This window comes from Ailuropoda melanoleuca, chromosome 13, assembly GCF_002007445.2.
Source record: "Ailuropoda melanoleuca isolate Jingjing chromosome 13, ASM200744v2, whole genome shotgun sequence".
In the NCBI taxonomy this organism is placed as follows: domain Eukaryota; kingdom Metazoa; phylum Chordata; class Mammalia; order Carnivora; family Ursidae; genus Ailuropoda; species Ailuropoda melanoleuca.
The window spans coordinates 6049945-6069390 of NC_048230.1; the positions used below are offsets into that span (position 1 = coordinate 6049945).

Consider the following 19446-nt stretch of genomic DNA (forward strand, 5'->3'; position numbering starts at 1 on the left):
ATCACCTCACCATACACTTTGTTGTGGAACTTTTGGATTTATATCAATCTGATAGGAAAGAGTATCTCAATGTAATTTTAAATACATCTCTTTTATTAGGTTGTACATCTTTATGTTTTTAGGAACCATTTAATTTCTTTCTTCTTTCACTGTCTTATGTTTTGCACATTTTGCCTTAAGAGTTGCAGGTTTTTTCCATTTTCCCTGTATTTCCAGTTTAACTTTGACTTTATTGTGGTAGAGTTTGTTTTGTTTGACATTTAAAAGCTGTTTTATATAGTTTGGATTCTCCTTTTTATTCCTTCTAGATTTTAAGTCTCAGCTAGGAAGGTTTTTCCTCACTTCCAGATAATAAAGGAATTCTCATATTTTCTTCTATTACTTGTGTAATTTTATGTTTTATATTTAGATCTCTGGTCTCTTTGGTGTTTATTCTAATGTAGTGTGAAGTATGGATCCAGTTTTATCTTTTTCAAATGTCTGTCCAATTGTCCCCATAGTTTTTTCTACTGGTTGGAAATTTGAGTCTATTTCTGGACTCTCCATTCCATTCAGCTCATCGTGTATCAGTATCACAGTACGTGATTATTATAATGTTTTAATTCTAGGTACTGAGATATTTTGTACTTTACTTTTTTTTTTTTTAAGATTTTATTTCTTTATTTGACAGAGATAGAGACAGCCAGCAAGAGAGGGAACACAAGCAGGGGGAGTGGGAGAGGAAGAAGCAGGCTCCTAGGAGGAGCCTGATGTGGGGCTCGATCCCATAACGCCGGGATCACGCCCTGAGCCGAAGGCAGACGCTTACTCGCTGTGCCACCCAGGCGCCCCGTGTACTTTACTTTTTTGATTAGAACTAGGTAATAACAATTACAGGTCAGGTCATTGTGTCCCCCATTACCAACCCCAAATAGAATACATGTATGATCTATATCTATATCTGTATCTCTATGTATGTTGCAGTGCGTGAAGTAGGTGCTCTTTGGTCCTATATAAGTGAAAAGTATGCTGAACCAGGAGTTGGGGAAGAAACTCAGCTTTTAGTACCACTACTAAGAAAGTCACTCCTCTCTTCCAGCCTGTTTTCTCAGCAGTTAACAAATAAAAGGAATTGAACTAGATGGTCTTCAGGGTTGTTTCTGAATCTGGTTAATGCTGATCTGCTAAGAGCACTACTGCTGTGTGGTAATTCAGTCTACTTTGTATTCCCTTGTGCCTTGTCCTTTTGCCATATTTATGAAGGAAACTTTCTCTAATACTCTGGATCCCGTTTCTTTCATCTTTTTTGTAGGTTTTTCTTTGTTCTAGTGTTTTCTTCTCTCCTATATTTCTTTTATTAGCTTGCATTTCTTTATGCTGATTAAGCAAGGGTTGCCACTGTTTGGCCGCTCGGCTTCCACTGACCTCAGTGAGGAAAAATTGCATGCAGTAAATGGGAATTTTTTTCTCCCCCTGGCAGAGAATTAAAACACATACACACACACACACACACACACACACAACCCAAAGACTGGCTGCTGACACTAAGTCTGTTCTTCGGTTGTACAAAGAACAGAAGGAAAAAAGCTGCGTGTAGGTTTTGCAGAAATCAGACAAGATTATAACCAGGTCATCAACTCCTGATTTATCTCTAAGAGTTGGTACTTCCCCTATATTTCCCGGCACCCATCCTTCAAGAGATCAGAAAAGAAGGTGATGAGAAAGAAGAGCGGAAGTGTGGAAAAGAGCCTCTTTAGGTAACCATCTTACATGTAAAATGAGGAGGGTTACGATGGCTTAAAGTACAGCAAAGTCTTAAACGTACCTTACTTAAGCAAGCGAACTAGAATACTTACAGTTCAGAAGATGAATAGGAATTTCTTAAACTCCTGATTGCTGCTGGGTAAATAAACCTTAACAGTGCTACTGTTGAGAAACAACATGAAAGAAACATTTTAATGTAGAAGACAGAGAACCAATGTAACAGGACAAGAAACATGCTTCGGGAAAAAACATCAGGAAAAATAAGTTCAAGGAAGTGTTTCTACAGATAAGAAGGTTTAATCATCAGTAAGGGATGGTTTAAAAGGTTTAAAGGGAAACATTGTAGATAAAATTTCAGTGTCCAAAAGCTTGTTCATTTTTTATTAAAGATGGAGCTTTGTTAGTTTCTTGAACTCCAGTGCTGCAAATAAATACTATATTTTGTTCTGAAAAACCCCAGAACTATGAGGGGTTCTTCAAGGTTAAACTACCAACAAGACCACCACATTTCATTATGAGTGAGATTTCCCTTGGGAGTTAGTGTAGGGTAAGGAGAACGACTGCATGCTTGTTGGGCAAAGAAGTGCTTTTGCAGGCACAGGCTGGCACCCCCACAAGCATAGCCGAGGATCGCTGGCCATATGGACTCTGACAAAGATTGGGCCCACCCCTACTCTGATAACTCAGACTCATCACTTATCAGGTAATGAAGGAAAGATTAAATTCTGCATAGGAATGGAGGTTTAAGAATTTAAATGTATAGTGTCAGAAAGTAGTGAAAGTTGAGAACCATCTGTATTTGATAAGTCTGTTTTTCTTGGAAAAAGCATTCAAATTTGGAATGAAGCCGTAGAGGTGTGGCTTAGTGTATGTGGTTTGGTTTTGTTTTCCTTTATAAGATTTCTTTTGTTAGGGTGCTTGAGCCATAGAAAGAAGAAATTCTTTAAAGAGGATAGGTTTAAAAATTGTGCTCTCCCAACAAGATAGGAAAATGTCTACATTTTATGGTGTGTGCTCCTGTTTTTTCAGAGTAGATATCCCCAATCCAACACCCCACCCTTTGATGTTTTAGCAGATTTGCTTTACTCTTTCCAGTGAGAGCTAAAAGGAAATTTTTGTATTCTCAAATATGCATTTTAGTTTCTCATCCCCACAAACCTGGAATATTTATTTAATACTTGAGGTATTAATTTAAAATTAATTTAAAAGTTTTGCTTAAAATTTGGAGCATGTATTAATTTCTCATTCTCCCCCCCACCTCCAACTTTGGAATGGAAGAAACAAAATGTTATTTATTCAAGGTAACTTTATACATAGCTTTTTAGGGGAAAAATATCTATTAGGTTGTATTAAATGTATGTAGATTGCTTGTTTCCAAAATGGTTAAGTTATTTACATACATATGTAAAATGTCCTATACATTAAAGTTAGGTACAATAGCCAGTGAATAGATCACTGTTGTATCATTTTTTAAAAATAAGTTCCCCTTATGCATATGGGCTTTGAGCAGATTTCAGGTAGTTCCTGAATAAAAATCAAAATTGGCTATGAGTTGCCATCATCACATAAAGAAAAACAAAAGATGGAGTTCCATAAGAAAGATGGAAAGTCAGCTAAAAAGCAAGTTAGAATATTTATAACAGTTCCTCGGGTGGGGGTGGCAAGTATTCACTGTGATCTTGATCAGAATCAGGAGGAATAGAGATCTCATTGTTGGAATCTTCCTGGCTTTTCGTGAAATCTCCTGGTGCCGGGGGCAAGTTAAGTGAGTCAGGTGGAGGTGGAAATGTTTGTTGTAACTCAGAATTACGATCTTCAAAGACTTGATTGAGACAATCCAGAGGCGGGGGGAGATTGGTGGAATCGTTTGGAAGAGGAGATAGAATTGTCGTTGTGGGTTCGTCACATTGGTTACTCTCCTGTACTTCCAAATCGAGAAGTGGGGGAGGTGGTGGAAGCAGGTCTGCATCATCTGAAGAAGAAACAGCAGTGCCAACCGTTGATCCACCAGGACTCTCCTCTGATGTACCATTTACTTGATCTTTTATTTTCTCTGTTTTGGGGTTGTTGGAATCTTCAATGTGTTCGTTTGAGTCAAACAACTTAATTTCCAAGTCATCTGCTAAGAGTGTGCTTCTGCTTGGTTTCCAAGGCATAAGTGAAACAATTGATGTACGTTTTGTGGGTACTTCATTTTCTCTAATGTTATCCATATATATGTCAGGGGTTTCGCCATCAGCAAAGGGAGACCTGCCTGCCCAATTCTGATCATTTAAAACTGGTTTTCTCAAGCATTTCCATAGTACAATTATGATTATAGATACCAACATAGAAGTCAGAATTATGCCAATTAATATGGCCGCTATTGAATTAGAATTGGTTGTGTGTGAGATATTTTTGCTACTGGTAGTTTCTAGGATGAATCCTGGAGTCATTCTAGGCGAGCTTTTGACACTTGGTGTTGGTTGTATAGATGGATTATGAACAGGTGGTATTGGTTTTCTAGAAGAGGATGATGATGATGGTTGTTGAGTGGAAGCATAGACAAATGGTGGCAGTTGTTTGGTAGAAGTATGGGCAGTTGGTGGTAGATGTCCAGCAGAAGTAAACACGGGTACTGCTGTTTGGTGGGAGGAGGTTCTGTCCATTGGTACTGGTCGGCTGGTGACATTATAGGCAGGTGGTTGCCCAGCAGAAGTGTGTGCTGCTGGTTTTTCAGAAGCATAGGCAACTGGTGGTGTTTGCCCAGCAGCAACATTGGCAGTTGGTATTGGTTGTGCAGGAGAAACATGGTTGAGTTGTGTTGGTTGACTTAGAGGATTCCCTGTTGTGTTTTGAGAATTAGCTGAATTATGTGGCCTTGATGATCTAAATAAAGTAGACTGTGGTTGCTTCTCTGTTGAAATTGCTTCTGTCACTGAGGAAAATGTCTCACTGATGTGTCCACAAAACAAAATTAAGATGAAATATTTGGGATCCATTTCAGAATGTTTCTTCTTTACCAGTGGTTTTATAATGAAAGAAAGAAAGACTGGTTATTATTTGGTGTCTGGCGCAAAGTAGGTAGGTACTTAATAAGTATTTATTGTTTCTAATTTAGACTTGATACACTGTAGTGTAAATAACTCTTGAATATATCCTGACTTAACCATACAACGTTTGGACCTCATAGGCAGGAGTGTCTCTTAATTCTTTCATAAGATCTGTTCTTGGCCCTGCTGCCCCCCTGCTTCATTACATTACAGTCCTTCATTTTACAGTCATACTTCTGAAATACATAGGCTCTGGGTGCTGGTTCCATGTGCTCTCTATTCTTTTCTTCCTTACTACTAGAAATACACTGATCCTGTTGCTTTGAAAGACACCAGTAACCATCTCTTACGTAATCCAGCAGTGTTGTGTTCATCCTTTTTTTCTCCCTCTCTTGATCACATTTGATGCTATGGACTGTGCCTTTACTATGACTCAGATGGCTCCTTGTGGTAGTCTTCCTTCATGTTAGTCACACTAGCTCCTGTTTGTCTCTTCAATGTGGGTAGTTGATATTCAGTCCTGACTTTGAGCTACTTTCCTCTGATCCTGGTTCTATTCAATTTCAGCTCTCACTTGTATGCCTTAACTCCCAAACCTGCACATCCAGCCTAAATCTCCTTAATTCCATTCCATTTACATGATGTCGTGGTGGACATTTCCATGCATATGTCCTACTGTCTGCAAATTTAACATACTCATTTTTTAAAAATTTTACCTATTTATCTGACAGAGAGAAAGACAGCCAGCGAGAGAGGGAACACAAGCCGGGGGAGTGGGGGAGGAAGAAGCAGGCTCCCAGTGGAGGAGCCCGATGTGGGGCTTGATCCCAGGACCCTGGGATCACACCCTGAGCCGAAGGCAGATGCTTAATGACTGAGCCACCCAGGCGCCCCTAACATATTTAAAACAGAATTCATCTTCATGTCAAAACTGACTCCTCTTTATTTTCATATGGCGCTACCTTTGTTAAAAGAGTTTTCTGCAGAGGGTCTCTTGTGTTAGTCTCTACAGCATATCAGTATAGCACTGTGTCTTTATGGTAGGATCTCGTACTCTCTCTTATTTTCTTTTTTTTTAAGATTTTACATATATTGAGCCATGAGTAGGAGGAAGGACAGAAGCAGACAGAGAGAATCTCAAGCAGACTCTGTGCTGAACACAGTGCCAGATGTGGAGCTCAACGTGGGGCCTGATCTCCTGACCCTGAGATCACGACCTGAGGCTATATCAAGAGTCTGACACTTAGCCAACTGAGCTGCTCAGGCACCCCTAGGATCTCATACTCTTAAAGTAGTCAGTTCAATCCAGAATCCTAAGTGATCATTGAACCTGGTTGAGTCAGTTCTGTCCAGTTGGTAAAGTTGTCCCACTGCCTCTTTCATTCATTAATCGATGAACACTGTCTTTGTGTCAGGCCTGTTCTAGGTTTAAGAGATACACCCCCCCCAAAAAAAAAGTTTCTAGTGGTGGAAACAAGCAGTAAGTAATTATAATAGTTTAGTAAGTTTTCTCCTAAAGGTATGCAAGAGATGCACAGAGGAACCATCGCAGCCTGTGAGGCTTTCAGGAAAGGTTTCTCAGAGAAGTAAAACTTGAACTGCGTCTGGAAAGATCTGTGAAGGAATTAAGCAAACGAAGTATTGCAGTCAGGGGAACAACATATGGACATGGGAAGAGAAGGCACGTGTGTAAGTTCGGCAGGCAGGGCTTTGTGTGGGATGTGATAGATGCTAAAACGTGAGGAACAAGTGCAGTTCCTCCAGCGTGTAGCTCTGCGTCTGAGCATGAGAACTGGTAGTGTCATCTCTCCTCAGCTGCCTTCTCTCTAAGGTGTGGAGTTACACTAGACAGTTTTCAGCAATAAGTGTGCTATACTGTTTTGTATATTGTTGAACACAATGATGACTGTTGTTCTTTCTTAACGTTAGGTTGGTTATTTCTCAACATTAAGGAAAGGATCATCTCAGGGTGTTAGATCTTGGTAAATATGATTAGAAACTGTACTTGTTCTAGGATTCCTAGTCCAATGTGAGAGAGATTTGATATTCTATGCAAAGGGCAATAACAGAAAAGGAGTGCCCTCAAGTTTTACCAATAAATAGACTTTTCAGCATATTTGAGTAGTTTATTGCTTATTCCTCTACCACTTTGTACACAGTGATGGTAAATTACCCCATTTCAGGAGAGGGCATGTGATTTATTCTCCCTGTATGGTCTCTTTATTTTCTTTCCAATACTTCAGGCCTAAATTTAAAAATTTTCTCATTTAAACTTTCCTGCACATTGCTGATGAATTAATCTTCTGAAAAGCATTATAATCAGGTTACTGCTCCCTTACTTATGGGTTCCCTGTTGCTGTCAAGACAAAAATTCTAAACTGAGTTTTCTTCCTTCTGGATTGAGTTTACCAGTCCTGACTCATGTCTCAAGACTGAAACTTCTCATTTGGCCAAATGCACCTCTTCCCATCTTAAGTACTTTCTAGACACATGCTTTTTTTCCCTAAATAGACACTTTTAGTTACACTGTTTCTCACCCTCTGGGTGTGCTCCCCACCCCCAAACTCATCCTCTTTTCTTGTCTGAACTGGTCCTCGTTGGTCAGACCTCAGCTTAAATTCTTCTTAAATCAAGTTCTCTGTGATTGACCACAGCCCAGAGAGATCAGCTGTTCCCTGAACCTGCCTAGTTCTTGTTGTCTTTATGGTTCCTTAGATAATTATTCGTGGTTCTACCATACTCCCACCTTTATTCTCTTGAAATGTGTCATTTTTTAATTACTTTTAACTTTGCACATTTTCTTTTTATTATCCCCACCCATTCAAATGAGAACCTTGAAGAAGGCAGAAAAGAAACAAAAAGTTTATCTAGACCATATTCTGTACCGTACAGTGCCTGGTGTTTTATATAACTTTACTTCATTTAACCTTTAAATGACTATGAGAGAGATGAAGGAATCCTTGACTTACAGATAAAGAGACAAATTCACATGCATTAAGAGTTTGCCAAGGGTGTCTTGCTGGCATTGCCGGTTAAGTGCCTGCTCAGGTCATGATCCCAGGGTCCTGGGATTGAGTCCTGCATCAGGCTCCCTGCTCAGCCAGGAACCTGCTTCTCCCTCTCCCTCTCCGTCTGCCTGCCACTCTTCCTGCTTGTGATCTCTTTCACTGTCTGTCAAATAAATAAATCTTCCAAAAAAAAAAAAAAAGACTTTGCCTAGTGTTCTATCACTTTTATATGTATTATATCACAGATTAGGAATTTGTACCCAGGACCATGTGATTAACAAGCATGTGCTCTTTCTACTCCCTAAACCGCCTCAGGGGTTTTGATTCCTTTACAGCTAAGTGCCATATATGTTAGGAGCTCAGGAAACACCTAACCTGTATTGGCTTATGGTTCCTTTCCATTTCACTTTTTCACTATTTATTAATACTTCTGCCAGAATGTAAGCAGAGAAGATGAAATCTAAGTTATATTATGATTGTTATCCATTTTGTAAAAGGTTTCATAGGGAAAAAAATCTAAACTTCTGGCATAAATGTGGGGATTTGAATCATCTCTAGATGGTTATCTGTGTGCAGTTCCCACTTGCTATTCTTACAGATTTCCACCACCCCCAAAAGTTATTCTTTAGAGTTTCACTTTAGTTTTTTAAAAATGTCATCCAAAGCAACAGAAAATATAGGCCATGAATTGTCTTCAGCCAAAAATGTTTCCTCTTTTGTGACTTCGCTTAAAATTTTTAAAAAACCCACATAGTTCCTCTTTTCAATTCGCTAAAAAAGGCACTAGAGAAGGAAAGACCCTGAACAGGAACATAATTATAAACCATTTTAGTTTGTAAGATCAGTTTTGGTAGGTTCATAAACTCTTTTGTCAATAGGAAGATAATAAAACCTTCAGTATATGAGATTTTTCTACTTGTCATTTAAGGGTTAAAATAATATCAAAACCTATCCTTTTTTTTTTTTTTTTTTAACATGTCCTCTCACTTCTTCCCCACTCCTCAGTTAGCTGTCTACCCTCCTGGGGTCTGCAAATCACAATACTAGAATCTGTTAGATTTCTACTACAGCAGATCAGAACAGTCCAGAAAAAAAAGAGCAGGATTTAAAAGAGGAATAAATAGCATACTAGTGAAGAAACTGGCTTTTTCTAACTCAGAGAAATGAGGCCAGTGTTATTAGCAGTGGAGAAAGTTAGTTAACATATATATATTTTTTAACACATATATTTTTAAATATATCCACCATGTGTGCCTGAAGCACCAACCTTGCTTCTTCAGGGAGAGAAGGTAGAAAGAAAGAACCATATGGGGCAAGTAAAAAGGAGAAAATGCCAGATAAGATGAAATGAAAAGGGAGTGCAAAGAAGTAAAAAATAACACCAAAGAGAAAAATAAAGCAGAAATTAGAGTAAGCAGCAAATAAATGGAAAAGGGGAAGGTCAGTGGACTTAGAGAAGATATTGAAAGTTAGTGAAAAGCTGAAGAAAAAATGGTAGTTATGTAATTAGCAAGAAATTAAGGTAGATTATTTCAAGTGGGCAAAATTAGAAGTTGGGGGAGAAGATTGAAGGAGATGGAAGAAAGCACCACAAAGTGCTGCTCTCTGTCGCTGGACTGGATTTGTGGACACAGGGAAGCAGCAAGGAGGAGCTGTCTTCCCACGATGGAGGACTTGACTCACCCGTCTTCTCATACTCACTAGGCTTTCATTTCAGGTTCTCCTATCTGTTCTAAGTATTCCTAAGGTTCTCTTTTTTTATTTTTTCCTGGCACAATTCAGAACATAACTGCTAATTATTCTAAAGAACCCATTCACGTTCTATATAGCATTTTTCTAGAAATCCCTTAGTCTGCTGTTCAGGCAAATTCCACATTTGTTTACCTTCGTATGGCATTATTTTGCTCATTATTATAGGTTGGCACTTTGAGGTCTAAGTCTGTGATTTTGGTCCTTCGGCTTTTTTTGACTATTTAAAAATGTTTTAAAAGAGGAAGGAAAACATCAGCTGTGTTTTAACTAAGCATCTTACAGTGAAGGTAAGAGTCCTCATTTATTAGACAGGTTCTCATAAATGTGATGCGTAAGTTTATAAAGAGTACAGTTTAAAATTGATTCTGTTAAGTTGTATATGATTAGACATGTAATTTAAAGAGAATCAAGGAGATTTGGAGAGCATATCCTAACTAAAAAGGCAAGTATAGGTAGCAATATAAAAAATAATACCTGAATTATTAGGACTTTGATATTATTACTATTTTCATTTAATAAGTTACAATATAGATATAATAGATTAAAATTTAGTCATGATTTATCTCCAACTGGTTAAGTTAGTAAATCATAAAAAGAAGAAAACAGCAATTCTGTAAGTTGAGGAGGAGTAGAAAGGGAGACTAACCTTGAACTCTAATTGGAAGTATTTGGTGACTTTTTTTTTTTTTTTAAGATTTTATTTATTTATTCGACAGAGATAGAGACAGCCAGCGAGAGAGGGAACACAAGCAGGGGGAGTGGGAGAGGAAGAAGCAGGCTCATAGCGGAGGAGCCTGATGTGGGGCTCGATCCCATAACGCCGGGATCACGCCCTGAGCCGAAGGCAGACGCTTAACCGCTGTGCCACCCAGGCGCCCCGTATTTGGTGACTTTTATCAATAATAATAGTTATCATTTACCGAGTACCCACTAAATGTTAGGTAGTGTCCTATTTTAACAAACAGGGTGGTGTTACCTTCATCTTACAGATAAAGAAACTGAGACACAGAGGTGTGGAGTAACTTGCCGGTGTCAGAGTTGTAAATAGAGGCAGTGATAAAGAAATCATGTCAGTCGTGCACCAGACCCCTTTCCTTCTGTTACATGACACTAAACATGCTGCACTGCCTTTTGCAGTAAAATTATGAAGCAGGAATGCTCTGTGAAGGAAGGAGATGTGAGCTCTCTGGGAACAGATATGTAAATAACTTTTGGAGGCAGTCTTGAGTAAGGGGTAGGAGAAAAACTACCAGAAAACCAGGTTATGTCTCTGATTCTATGAAATTAGTTGTGGGAGTTTTAAATGGTTAGCCTATAAGCTATCATATTTGAGATGACTTTTAAAGATCAGACATTGAAAGGCATCAGATACATATTTAACAAATTTGAACTTATTCAGAATTCATAATTTCCTAAGTAGAATTATATAGGAATTAGTTGAAAAACACAGGTACTACTACACTCTAAATTTTGAACTGATCCTTTAAAAATATAGATAGACAAGTCTTATCTAAAAAAGAGATAAAAATCTTTATTTTCTAACTTATGTAATAGTTACTTAGAAAACATCCGAAGTGGACTTCTATAAAGGAAAGTTATAAATATTTATGAAATGTTGAAATAGAATATCACCCACTATGAATTTATATTCTGTGATATTACAAGTCTATGTAAACTAAACCCTTTGCAGTTTTTATTTGGAGGATATTTACTTTGTAACTGCCCAGTTTACTTACAGAGTGGGCATGGTGTATGCATATTAGCAATTTTCTATTATTTATCCTGTGAGTGTTTTTTCCCGTATCTATTTTATACTGTTTACCAACTGCTAAGATAATAAGGTATTGCACAAATATGTAGATGATATGAATATATGTACTGACATTTTGTCGTAACAGTTTTGTCTTAGTGAGCTTTGAAAATAGGCCATACTGTTTTCCTATAACCATTATTACTTAAATATAAAATTCTATTTGTGTAAAAAACAAAACATAGGTAATAATGATAATTGAGTACCTCATCTAATCTCCTTTTGTTTCTTTTTTTAATTAAGTGAAGGTGACCATTTTTACCATAGAAACTAAAGGGGATTAAAAAATAATTTAAATCTGTGGATTATGTTATGTATAGGAAAATTTTATAGAAAGCAAGTTAGCATTTTTATTTTTATTTATTTTTTTTTAAAGATTTTATTTATTTATTTGACAGAGATAGAGACAGCCAGTGAGAGAGGGAACACAAGCAGGAGGAGTGGGAGAGGAAGAAGCAGGCTCATAGTGGAAGAGCCTGATGTGGGTCGATCCCAGAACGCCGGGATCACGCCCTGAGCTGAAGGCAGACGCTTAACCGCTGTGCCACCCAGGCGCCCCATCAAGTTAGAATTTTTAACAGTTGGTATTTGGGGATTGTAAATTCAGTTATATCCCATGGATTCTAGTTTTACTTGTAACCTTTGGCTTTATCCTCCAGGGTTATAGTTTATTTCTTTTAATTACAGAACTAAGACTAACCATTGTGATTGAATAAACTGAAAAGGGCTATATTATACAAACCTAGCTGAAAATTTTTCTTCAAGGCAAGCTCAACATTGAATATTTTTTAATTCCATGCAACAAAATTACAAAACCTGTTATAGACATCTTTAGACTAGCAGAGTTTAAACACTAACAACATTTTAGTTTTAAAAATAAATTTTATATAAAATAAAGATCAAACCAGATTGCCTGTGTGAAAATTTTCTTACCTCAGCTGTTAACTTGTTTTTGCAGAATGCTGAGTTCTTGTTCTATCTGGACATTTTGGTGATTTGGCTAAGAAAGCAAAAGGGGTGGTTCGGTTCAGATTAAAAATGGTCCTGTAGCGAACTGAAAGGCTTTCTGTAGAAAAAAAGGAAGTTTATCGATAGTTGGTTCCGGAAGTGCAATAAGCCACAAAATGACTAAGAAATGCACTACTTTAACAGAGCTTATTTGGAAACACAGTTTATGGCTTTATGATTTAAATGCTTTTAATTAATGTCGGTAAGTGAACATTTGAGACTCTCTAGTAATGTGATTATATAATGTAAGTACTTAGAATAGAACTTTAGAGGGAAACTTACATATTCTAAGGAAAAACTGCTGGTTGGGTTATTACCCAAAGGGAGATTTCTTTTTGTAAGAACCGAGTGATATGTTCTGTTTACTCGATCACCTTAGGCAAGTTGCGGTACGTCTGAGTCATCATTTCCTCCTCTGGAGGAATATTTCTCTTACTGAGTTCTTGCGAAGATTAAATAAGATGATGCCTCACACACAGTAGGAAGCCAGTGTATGTTAACATTATTTCCTCGTACATAAATTAGACAAAGCCCAGGTAAGAGTATAATTAGAATATTTGGACGGGGTACTTTACTAAATGATTTTGGAGTTCCAGTGCACAACTCTTTGATGACCCACAGAGTAGGTACTTCTCAGTGGAAGTTAAGATAAATTGGGAGTTGTGAGTTAAATAAGTTAACTTAAAGTATAGTGAAAAGACAATGAGTCAGTCTGAATAAAAAATTTCTTTGGGCAAGTCACCTTCTAGCCTTTTTCCTCATCTGAGAAATGGAGGTCATAATTCCTAATTTATAAATTTGTTATGGGATTAAATAAATGTAAAGTGCCTAGCAAGCATAGCACCTGTTGGAGTAGATACGGTGAGTATTAAGCCATGCCCTGCTTTTCCCTGATCATTGCGGAGGATCATAGACTATTGAGACCTAGTTCTTAACATCAAGGTACTTATAACTTTGTGCAAAAAGAATAGTTTTTGTTTTTAAGGGGTCCTACTATAAAGCAGAATATAATCAAAACACTGTGAACTTTTGATTCACTATTTTAAATCCCTGAATTGAGTATGTGGACCATAACACCCAGGGTAGAAAACAAAAAGTGTTCTTTTTTCAAAAATAACTTAAAATTTGGACTCAAAATGTATCTTATCTATCATGTTTAAGTACTGTCAGGTTTGAAAAGGAACCACTTCTGCTTGTTCATGAACTGTCATTGGATAGCATCATTCTGAGGGTATTAATTAGTGAGTGGTGAATTTTAAATATTCCTGCAGTAGAAGCTTTTTTTTTTTTTTTTGTCAGAAAATGGTTGACCTGTATGTTGAATATGAAAGTACTTCCCTAGTTAATGTCTTACTTTTTAAAGGACACTAATTTGTTTTAATTTCCTCGGACAAGTATATATGACACTTGACTCAATGAGTGCTTTGCGTTATCACTATTTGTTCTAGTACACAATCTCAAATTTTTGATTTGTACAAGATGGGGGCTCTGCCCAGTTTCCTTGCCAGTCTGGTCCTTTTTACCCCTCAAAAGATAACATAATGTCACCATGACTAGCATGAGTTCTCTTGCTTCCCTTTTTACTTTTTTGACGTTTAGCTTTATCTGGAATAATATGGTTGTGATTTATTTTTTTAACAAATTGGTAATAAATTGATCATAAAATTGAGGCTTTGTTTTTTTCCCTCCCATTTTAAGATATAACCTAAATCTTTGGGGTCATGGTACCCGTAAGAAGTGATTTTGATGACCAAGAGCAGTATCACTTAGGGAATTAATGCAGAAATTACTAGTGCTTGCAGGTTACCCCATTACAGATGAATCAGAAAGAGAGGATGGGAATTAGGTATTGACTAGTTTTAAAAACTCTTCAGATGATTCTGATCCACAATTAGGATGAGAATCACAAACCTAGAAGGGAGGGTAAGATTGTGATCATATTTGGAAAAAATATATATAAAATATTTTCTTAAATGGCTAACATATTGCCCAAAATAAATGCTCAATAAGGGAAGAGAATTTTTAAATGTAGCTTGGTCTTTAATCAGTATGCCCTGGATCAATTTTAGTAGATAGTTGGAAAGTCTCTCAAACCAACTTTTTTTTTTTTTTTAAGATTTTTTTTATTTATTTATTTGACAGAGAGACAGCTAGCGAGAGAGGGAACACAAGCAGGGGGAGTGGGAGAGGAAGAAGCAGGCTTCACAGCAGAGGAGCCTGATGTGGGGCTCACCCATAACGCCGGGATCACGCCCTGAGCCGAAGGCAGACGCTTAACCGCTGTGCCACCCAGGCGCCCCTCAAACCAACTTTTGTAATATATTTAACTAAAGGTAGAAGTCTTGATTTAAGTGTAAGTCATTATTTTACTTGAATCCAATTTCTTGAAAAGTTAAACAATTACCTGGAGTATACTGTTTTCCAGATGAGAGCAAACATACATCTTTCCTTTGCTCATGTCACATTAGATAGTAAAAAAAAGTAAAACTGATAATTTATTAGGCCACTTGGCACTCTGGAAGTCAGAAAATTAGTCATCCTTTGGATATTTGCTGTAAATATTCCAGTAAGCAGTATTTATAGAAGAGAGGTACATTGCATTTAAACGGTAAAATGTGCTTTACGTTTACACTTGGCCTTCTGTTGTGGCTGCAATCTCATCTGTTTCAGTTAAGCTCTATTTCTTATTGATCTTTACAGTATGTTCCCTAAGATAATAAAAGAAGTACAAATATATGTAGTCAGTTTTATTCTAATGAGTCTTAATTCATTATACAAAATTAAAAGTTTTAATTAAATATTTATAGTAGAAAAACACTTTATTCTCTGTGCCATATGTAAAGATGAAAACATCTGGCATAAAATTATAGCTGTGCTGATACATGAGCTGGTACAGATTCTGTCACGTTCGGCAAAGGTACTGTTAAACTACAGTTCAACTCTGCGCATTAGGAATTTGGCTTCTGTTAGATGTTGAAGCATGTACTTGCCTGTAAGGACACACTAAAATTCTTCAAAGTTTAATTACATTCAGACGAAGATCATCTAGCCACTGTTGCTGAACAGGAAATATTTATTTATTGTCCCTTTCTGCCTCTATTAGTCAGTTCCTTCAACCTGTCTTTAAAACCTTCCCCACATTCTTGGGTGTTTGGTTATTTGCTTTTTAAAATATTCAGTGTCAGGACAAAAGTACACAGTTTAAGTAATTGAGAAGGTGGGCAGACTTCTCCCCTTCTCCCCTGCTTGGTTCTAAATTGCAAGGCTGCAATGTCAACAAATTATTTAGACCACCAGACCAACATGTTGGCATTAAATATCAAACTGATTTCATTTTTTCCTTCATAAACTTTCTCATTGCTACTTTGCATTTTTCTTTACTAAAGCGCCTGTTAGTTAGTGAGTTTTTCAGTTCCTCCTTCATCTTTTCTTTCCCTTGTAGCTATGAGTGTTCCAGTAGATTGCATCATTAGGTTGGGCCCTGTGAGCTGTTGTGCTCTTTTCCAAGTGTCTGATTCAGCAGGCCAGAGACCACTGCTTGCCAGAAAATCACCGTTGCTTCTAGGCTGACGCTTGCCCACTTGTTTTGATCGTCTGAGAGATGAGACTTTGTTTGCCAGAACTACAGTTGATAGAAATAGAAGGGTGCAGATAAGAAAAAGCACTGCAATTATAACGAAGCAAATTAGCATAGCCATTTTGTTGTTGTTTTCCTCACAGACCTCTTTTTTGAAAATTTCACGGTGACCTTTGGTTGTGTTTTCCGTGCTCTGTACTGTTGGAGAACTATTCCTGACGACAGAAGGTATATAAAGCTCCAGTTCCGATATAGGAGCTAAAGATGTGACCTGAGAGGATGTTGCTGTTTCAGTCCTGTTTATAGAGTTACCTCCTTTATCTCCTGCAGAAGTTGTAGGGTTTGTGTTAATGTTTTCATTTTGGTTTCTGCCCGGCTTATTTTGAATATCTGGATCCCAGACAGTGGTACTGTTAGCCCACAGATGGGTATAGTTTGCATTTATTCCAGGAGAGCAAGAAAAAAATGTTGTCATCAGAAGGGCAAGATGCAGGTGAAGTCCTGTGTGCTCCATGTCCGTGAATATGCTGGAAATCTGTTGGGATAGCAGTATAATTTGTTAATTTGGGAAAGAATAATTGTTCCTGGTTGTTGTGATTGTAGGTAAAAGACGGACAGCTGATACATTACAAGTGAGCTACAAACTTGTGCCCAATACTCGTTATCCTGTTTGAATTCCTTCTCAACTGACTTTTTTTCTGTTAGGCTGTGTATAAAGAAACAATTTAATTTCTGTTATTCTTTTAAACGCTAGAAGTTAGCATTATAAATAACTGTGAATCATTTTAAACTGAACCCTTTGGTTTTATATAGTTGTCTCCCTCCCAAGCATACTAAACTTCAGCTTTGAGTCAGATACTTCTGCTTTGCTTTTTTGATTCCTCTCCCCGCCCCCCCCAAACCATTTAAGGATCTTTCTCGCAGAAACTCCCCACCATCTAGCAAATGTGTCACCATTCTTTGTAGTAAAGGAGAAATGTGGCCTTGAGCATTTTGCTTCATGTATGAAAAGAAAATGCAAATGGCTTTCTTGGTTTTTGTTTTGGAGTGGAGAAAGGGGAAGTGTAGCAACCAAAGGAAAATGGATTCCAAATAGGAATTCAACATGTTCTTTTCTCTTCTTGAAGCTTAGAATAAAGCCGGTACTTAGAAATATACTCCCTGTATTTGTGAAAGCAATCATATGTAGTGGTTCTCTCTTTTCACTTATATATCCCCTGACTTATTGTGGCTTTCTACAAGCAAAGGCATGCCAGATTTCTTCTGAATAATCTCAAAAGTTAAATAAAAGTTACTGACTTTTTTCGTCATCATTTATGCCTAGCATTTTTTTGTATGACTATTTTGACACAATTTTTTAAAAATAAATTATACAGTAAAATAGAGAACATCAGGATTGGGGGGATTTAGACTATGGGAAGTGGGAAGTCAAGGCAGATCGTAAGTCTCAACATATAAATAAAAAAGGTGAATTCTAGTTTTGGCTTCAAGCTCTTTGGAAGCCAGTACAAAAAGGGGACAAGTCTGTTCCTAATTCTCATTATCCACCCTGTGATTGAAGATTTAAATAGAACTGGCCTGTCTGTTGCAGGTACTGATAAACCAACAGAAAAGATTTATCACCATTATCGAGTTATCTCTTTTATAGTAATATTCTATTCATCTGAGCTACTTTTGTAAGAATATTTGTAAGAATATTTGTAAGAATATTTTGTAAGAATATTTTATTGTTAGCATTAAATAGAAGCAAAACTACATTATTCTCCTGAGATTTACATAGTGAAATTACCCGTTAAAGAACTTTATTTTAGAGAAGTTCTTCTCAAACTTGAGAGTACATGGGAGTCTTTTGGTGGTTGTTGTTGTTTGTTTTTTTAATTGAATTCTGATTCTGTAGGTCTAGGAAGGGACCTGAGATCCTGAATTTCTAACCTCCTCCCAAGTAAGACCGATGTGGCTGCTAGTCATGCTTTTTGAGTTTCGAGGTTTTATTAGAAATAGTTGCTATATGTCATTGGATAAAATCTGTATGCTATTAATATACAGAAATTGAAAATAACAAATGTGATATGTTGTTAATAAAAACAAAAGTAGCTTATAATAAACAATGCTAAATGGAAACTAGCCACTGAAGTGATATTTTATAAAGGAAAAAACCTTTATTATGTGTTCTGGAATTAGGATGACTTTTTGAATTATGATCTTTAATAGGCAGTTAAAGATATTGCACACTGACTTCTATATAGTAGTGTTCAGCTTCAGTTTTTAAGTTGAATAACGTAAATCTTTGTATACTTTATGATTCTTTCACTAAGAGAAATACTTTAAATTGGGTTAGCAAGTAATTTCCATCCTTTCATACTAGACTAGATTTCTTCATTCAATGCTAAAATGATTTAAAGTGGGTTATTCTTATCACATTAGTTCATTAACAATGTAGTACACGTCATGGTATTTGTACACATTTTAGCAGTGCTTACCACGGGGTAGATAATAGGCCTGCTGTTGTCTTCAGCCAGATGTACTGTCATCCCCAAGTAAACAAACTGTTAACAAAATGAGACTTTCTCTTGCCCTTATAAATGGCTGAGAGTAGAGGACTGTCTCTGCATTCCTAATTTATGCCATGGAGGCCAGGTTATGTTATCAAAAGTTTTACTTATCTGTGGTCATTTTCAGTAAAATTTATAATGCGTAAGAATTAGTAATGAGAACTTTATTTTTTCAACTTTTTAAATACTAAGTAAAACTTTTCAATTCACTGTGGAGTCTAAACTCAGATCCTTCTTAATCGTGATGAAAACTATGTTGATGATGAATCTTTCCATTTCTGACTTAAATGTTACTTGATAGGACAGAAAAAGCAGCATACATTTTCAACCACTTATGATTCTACTTTGTTAGTAAGATTCTTAGGTACTCTTTGAAATCACTTCCTTGAACGCTAGTCTGTACAAAGTTATAAGTGAAAAGGCATAAGAAAAGCCAAATATATATGACCTACCTTACAAATTCTTGGTCAAAATCTGATTATAACCTGGTTTTAATAAGCCACTTCTTTTCTTGTCTTGAAGCACAGCTTCCAAGTAATTTAAAGCAGAATAGACTTGGAGAATATGAACCTTAAAGTAAATCTGCAGTTTAAAAAAAAAAAAAAAAGGATATGTACGGCTAGCTTTCCACTTTTAAAACCAAACCACAGATGACACATTTCCTTTCTGCTGCAACTAAAGCACATGTCACAGGGGAAAAAAAGAAAAGGAAAAAAAAAAAAAACCACCACCACCAAAAAGCCCAACTTATCCAGTTGGCCACTGGCATGACAGGAGGCTTTGTACAACAAATCCCCGCCTTCAGGGCAGGGAGGGTTTTCTGCTCAGTGCCTTTTGACCTTATGCTCATTATATAGGCCTGCAATGTGCTTCTGAATGACAATATCGCTCAAAAGAAGAGGGAATGGTATTTTTCCTGCAGCATTAAAATCTCTAAAAATTTAATTTGTGTACCACAGACTGA

The 19446-nt window shown here is 36.9% G+C and overlaps 3 protein-coding genes across 4 annotated transcripts in view; 1 reads left to right on the forward strand and 2 right to left on the reverse strand.

Annotated features, from left to right (window-relative positions):
• NF1 (neurofibromin 1) overlaps positions 1-19446 on the forward strand; it is a 211130-nt gene that overhangs the window by 142545 nt on the left and 49139 nt on the right. The gene's annotated exons all lie outside the window — the stretch shown is intronic.
• EVI2B (ecotropic viral integration site 2B) lies at positions 2978-12411 on the reverse strand. Its single transcript, XM_002912342.4, has 2 exons — positions 12279-12411; positions 2978-4739 (listed from the first exon to the last, which is right to left on the reverse strand). Exon 2 carries the CDS (start codon positions 4722-4724, stop codon positions 3378-3380), a length of 1347 nt encoding a protein of 448 aa, XP_002912388.1. The 5' UTR covers positions 4725-4739; positions 12279-12411; the 3' UTR covers positions 2978-3377.
• EVI2A (ecotropic viral integration site 2A) lies at positions 12358-19142 on the reverse strand. Of its 2 annotated transcripts, XM_034640800.1 has the most exons (3): positions 18935-19142; positions 16076-16465; positions 12358-12411 (listed from the first exon to the last, which is right to left on the reverse strand). In XM_034640800.1, the coding sequence occupies exons 2-3, from the start codon at positions 16442-16444 to the stop codon at positions 12373-12375; spliced, it is 408 nt and encodes a 135-aa protein (XP_034496691.1). In that variant the 5' UTR covers positions 16445-16465; positions 18935-19142; the 3' UTR covers positions 12358-12372. The 2 variants fall into 2 exon arrangements, with proteins under 2 accessions (XP_034496691.1, XP_002912390.1); XM_002912344.4 differs by lacking the exon at positions 12358-12411 and having other exon boundaries at positions 15086-16465; positions 18935-19136.

Excerpts from the sequence above, each read along its gene's own strand:
- EVI2B (XM_002912342.4), bottom strand. The coding sequence starts at position 4,724 with ATGGATCCCAAATATTTCATCTTAATTTTGTTTTGTGGACACATCAGT.
- EVI2A (XM_002912344.4), bottom strand. The coding sequence starts at position 16,444 with ATGGAGCACACAGGACTTCACCTGCATCTTGCCCTTCTGATGACAACA.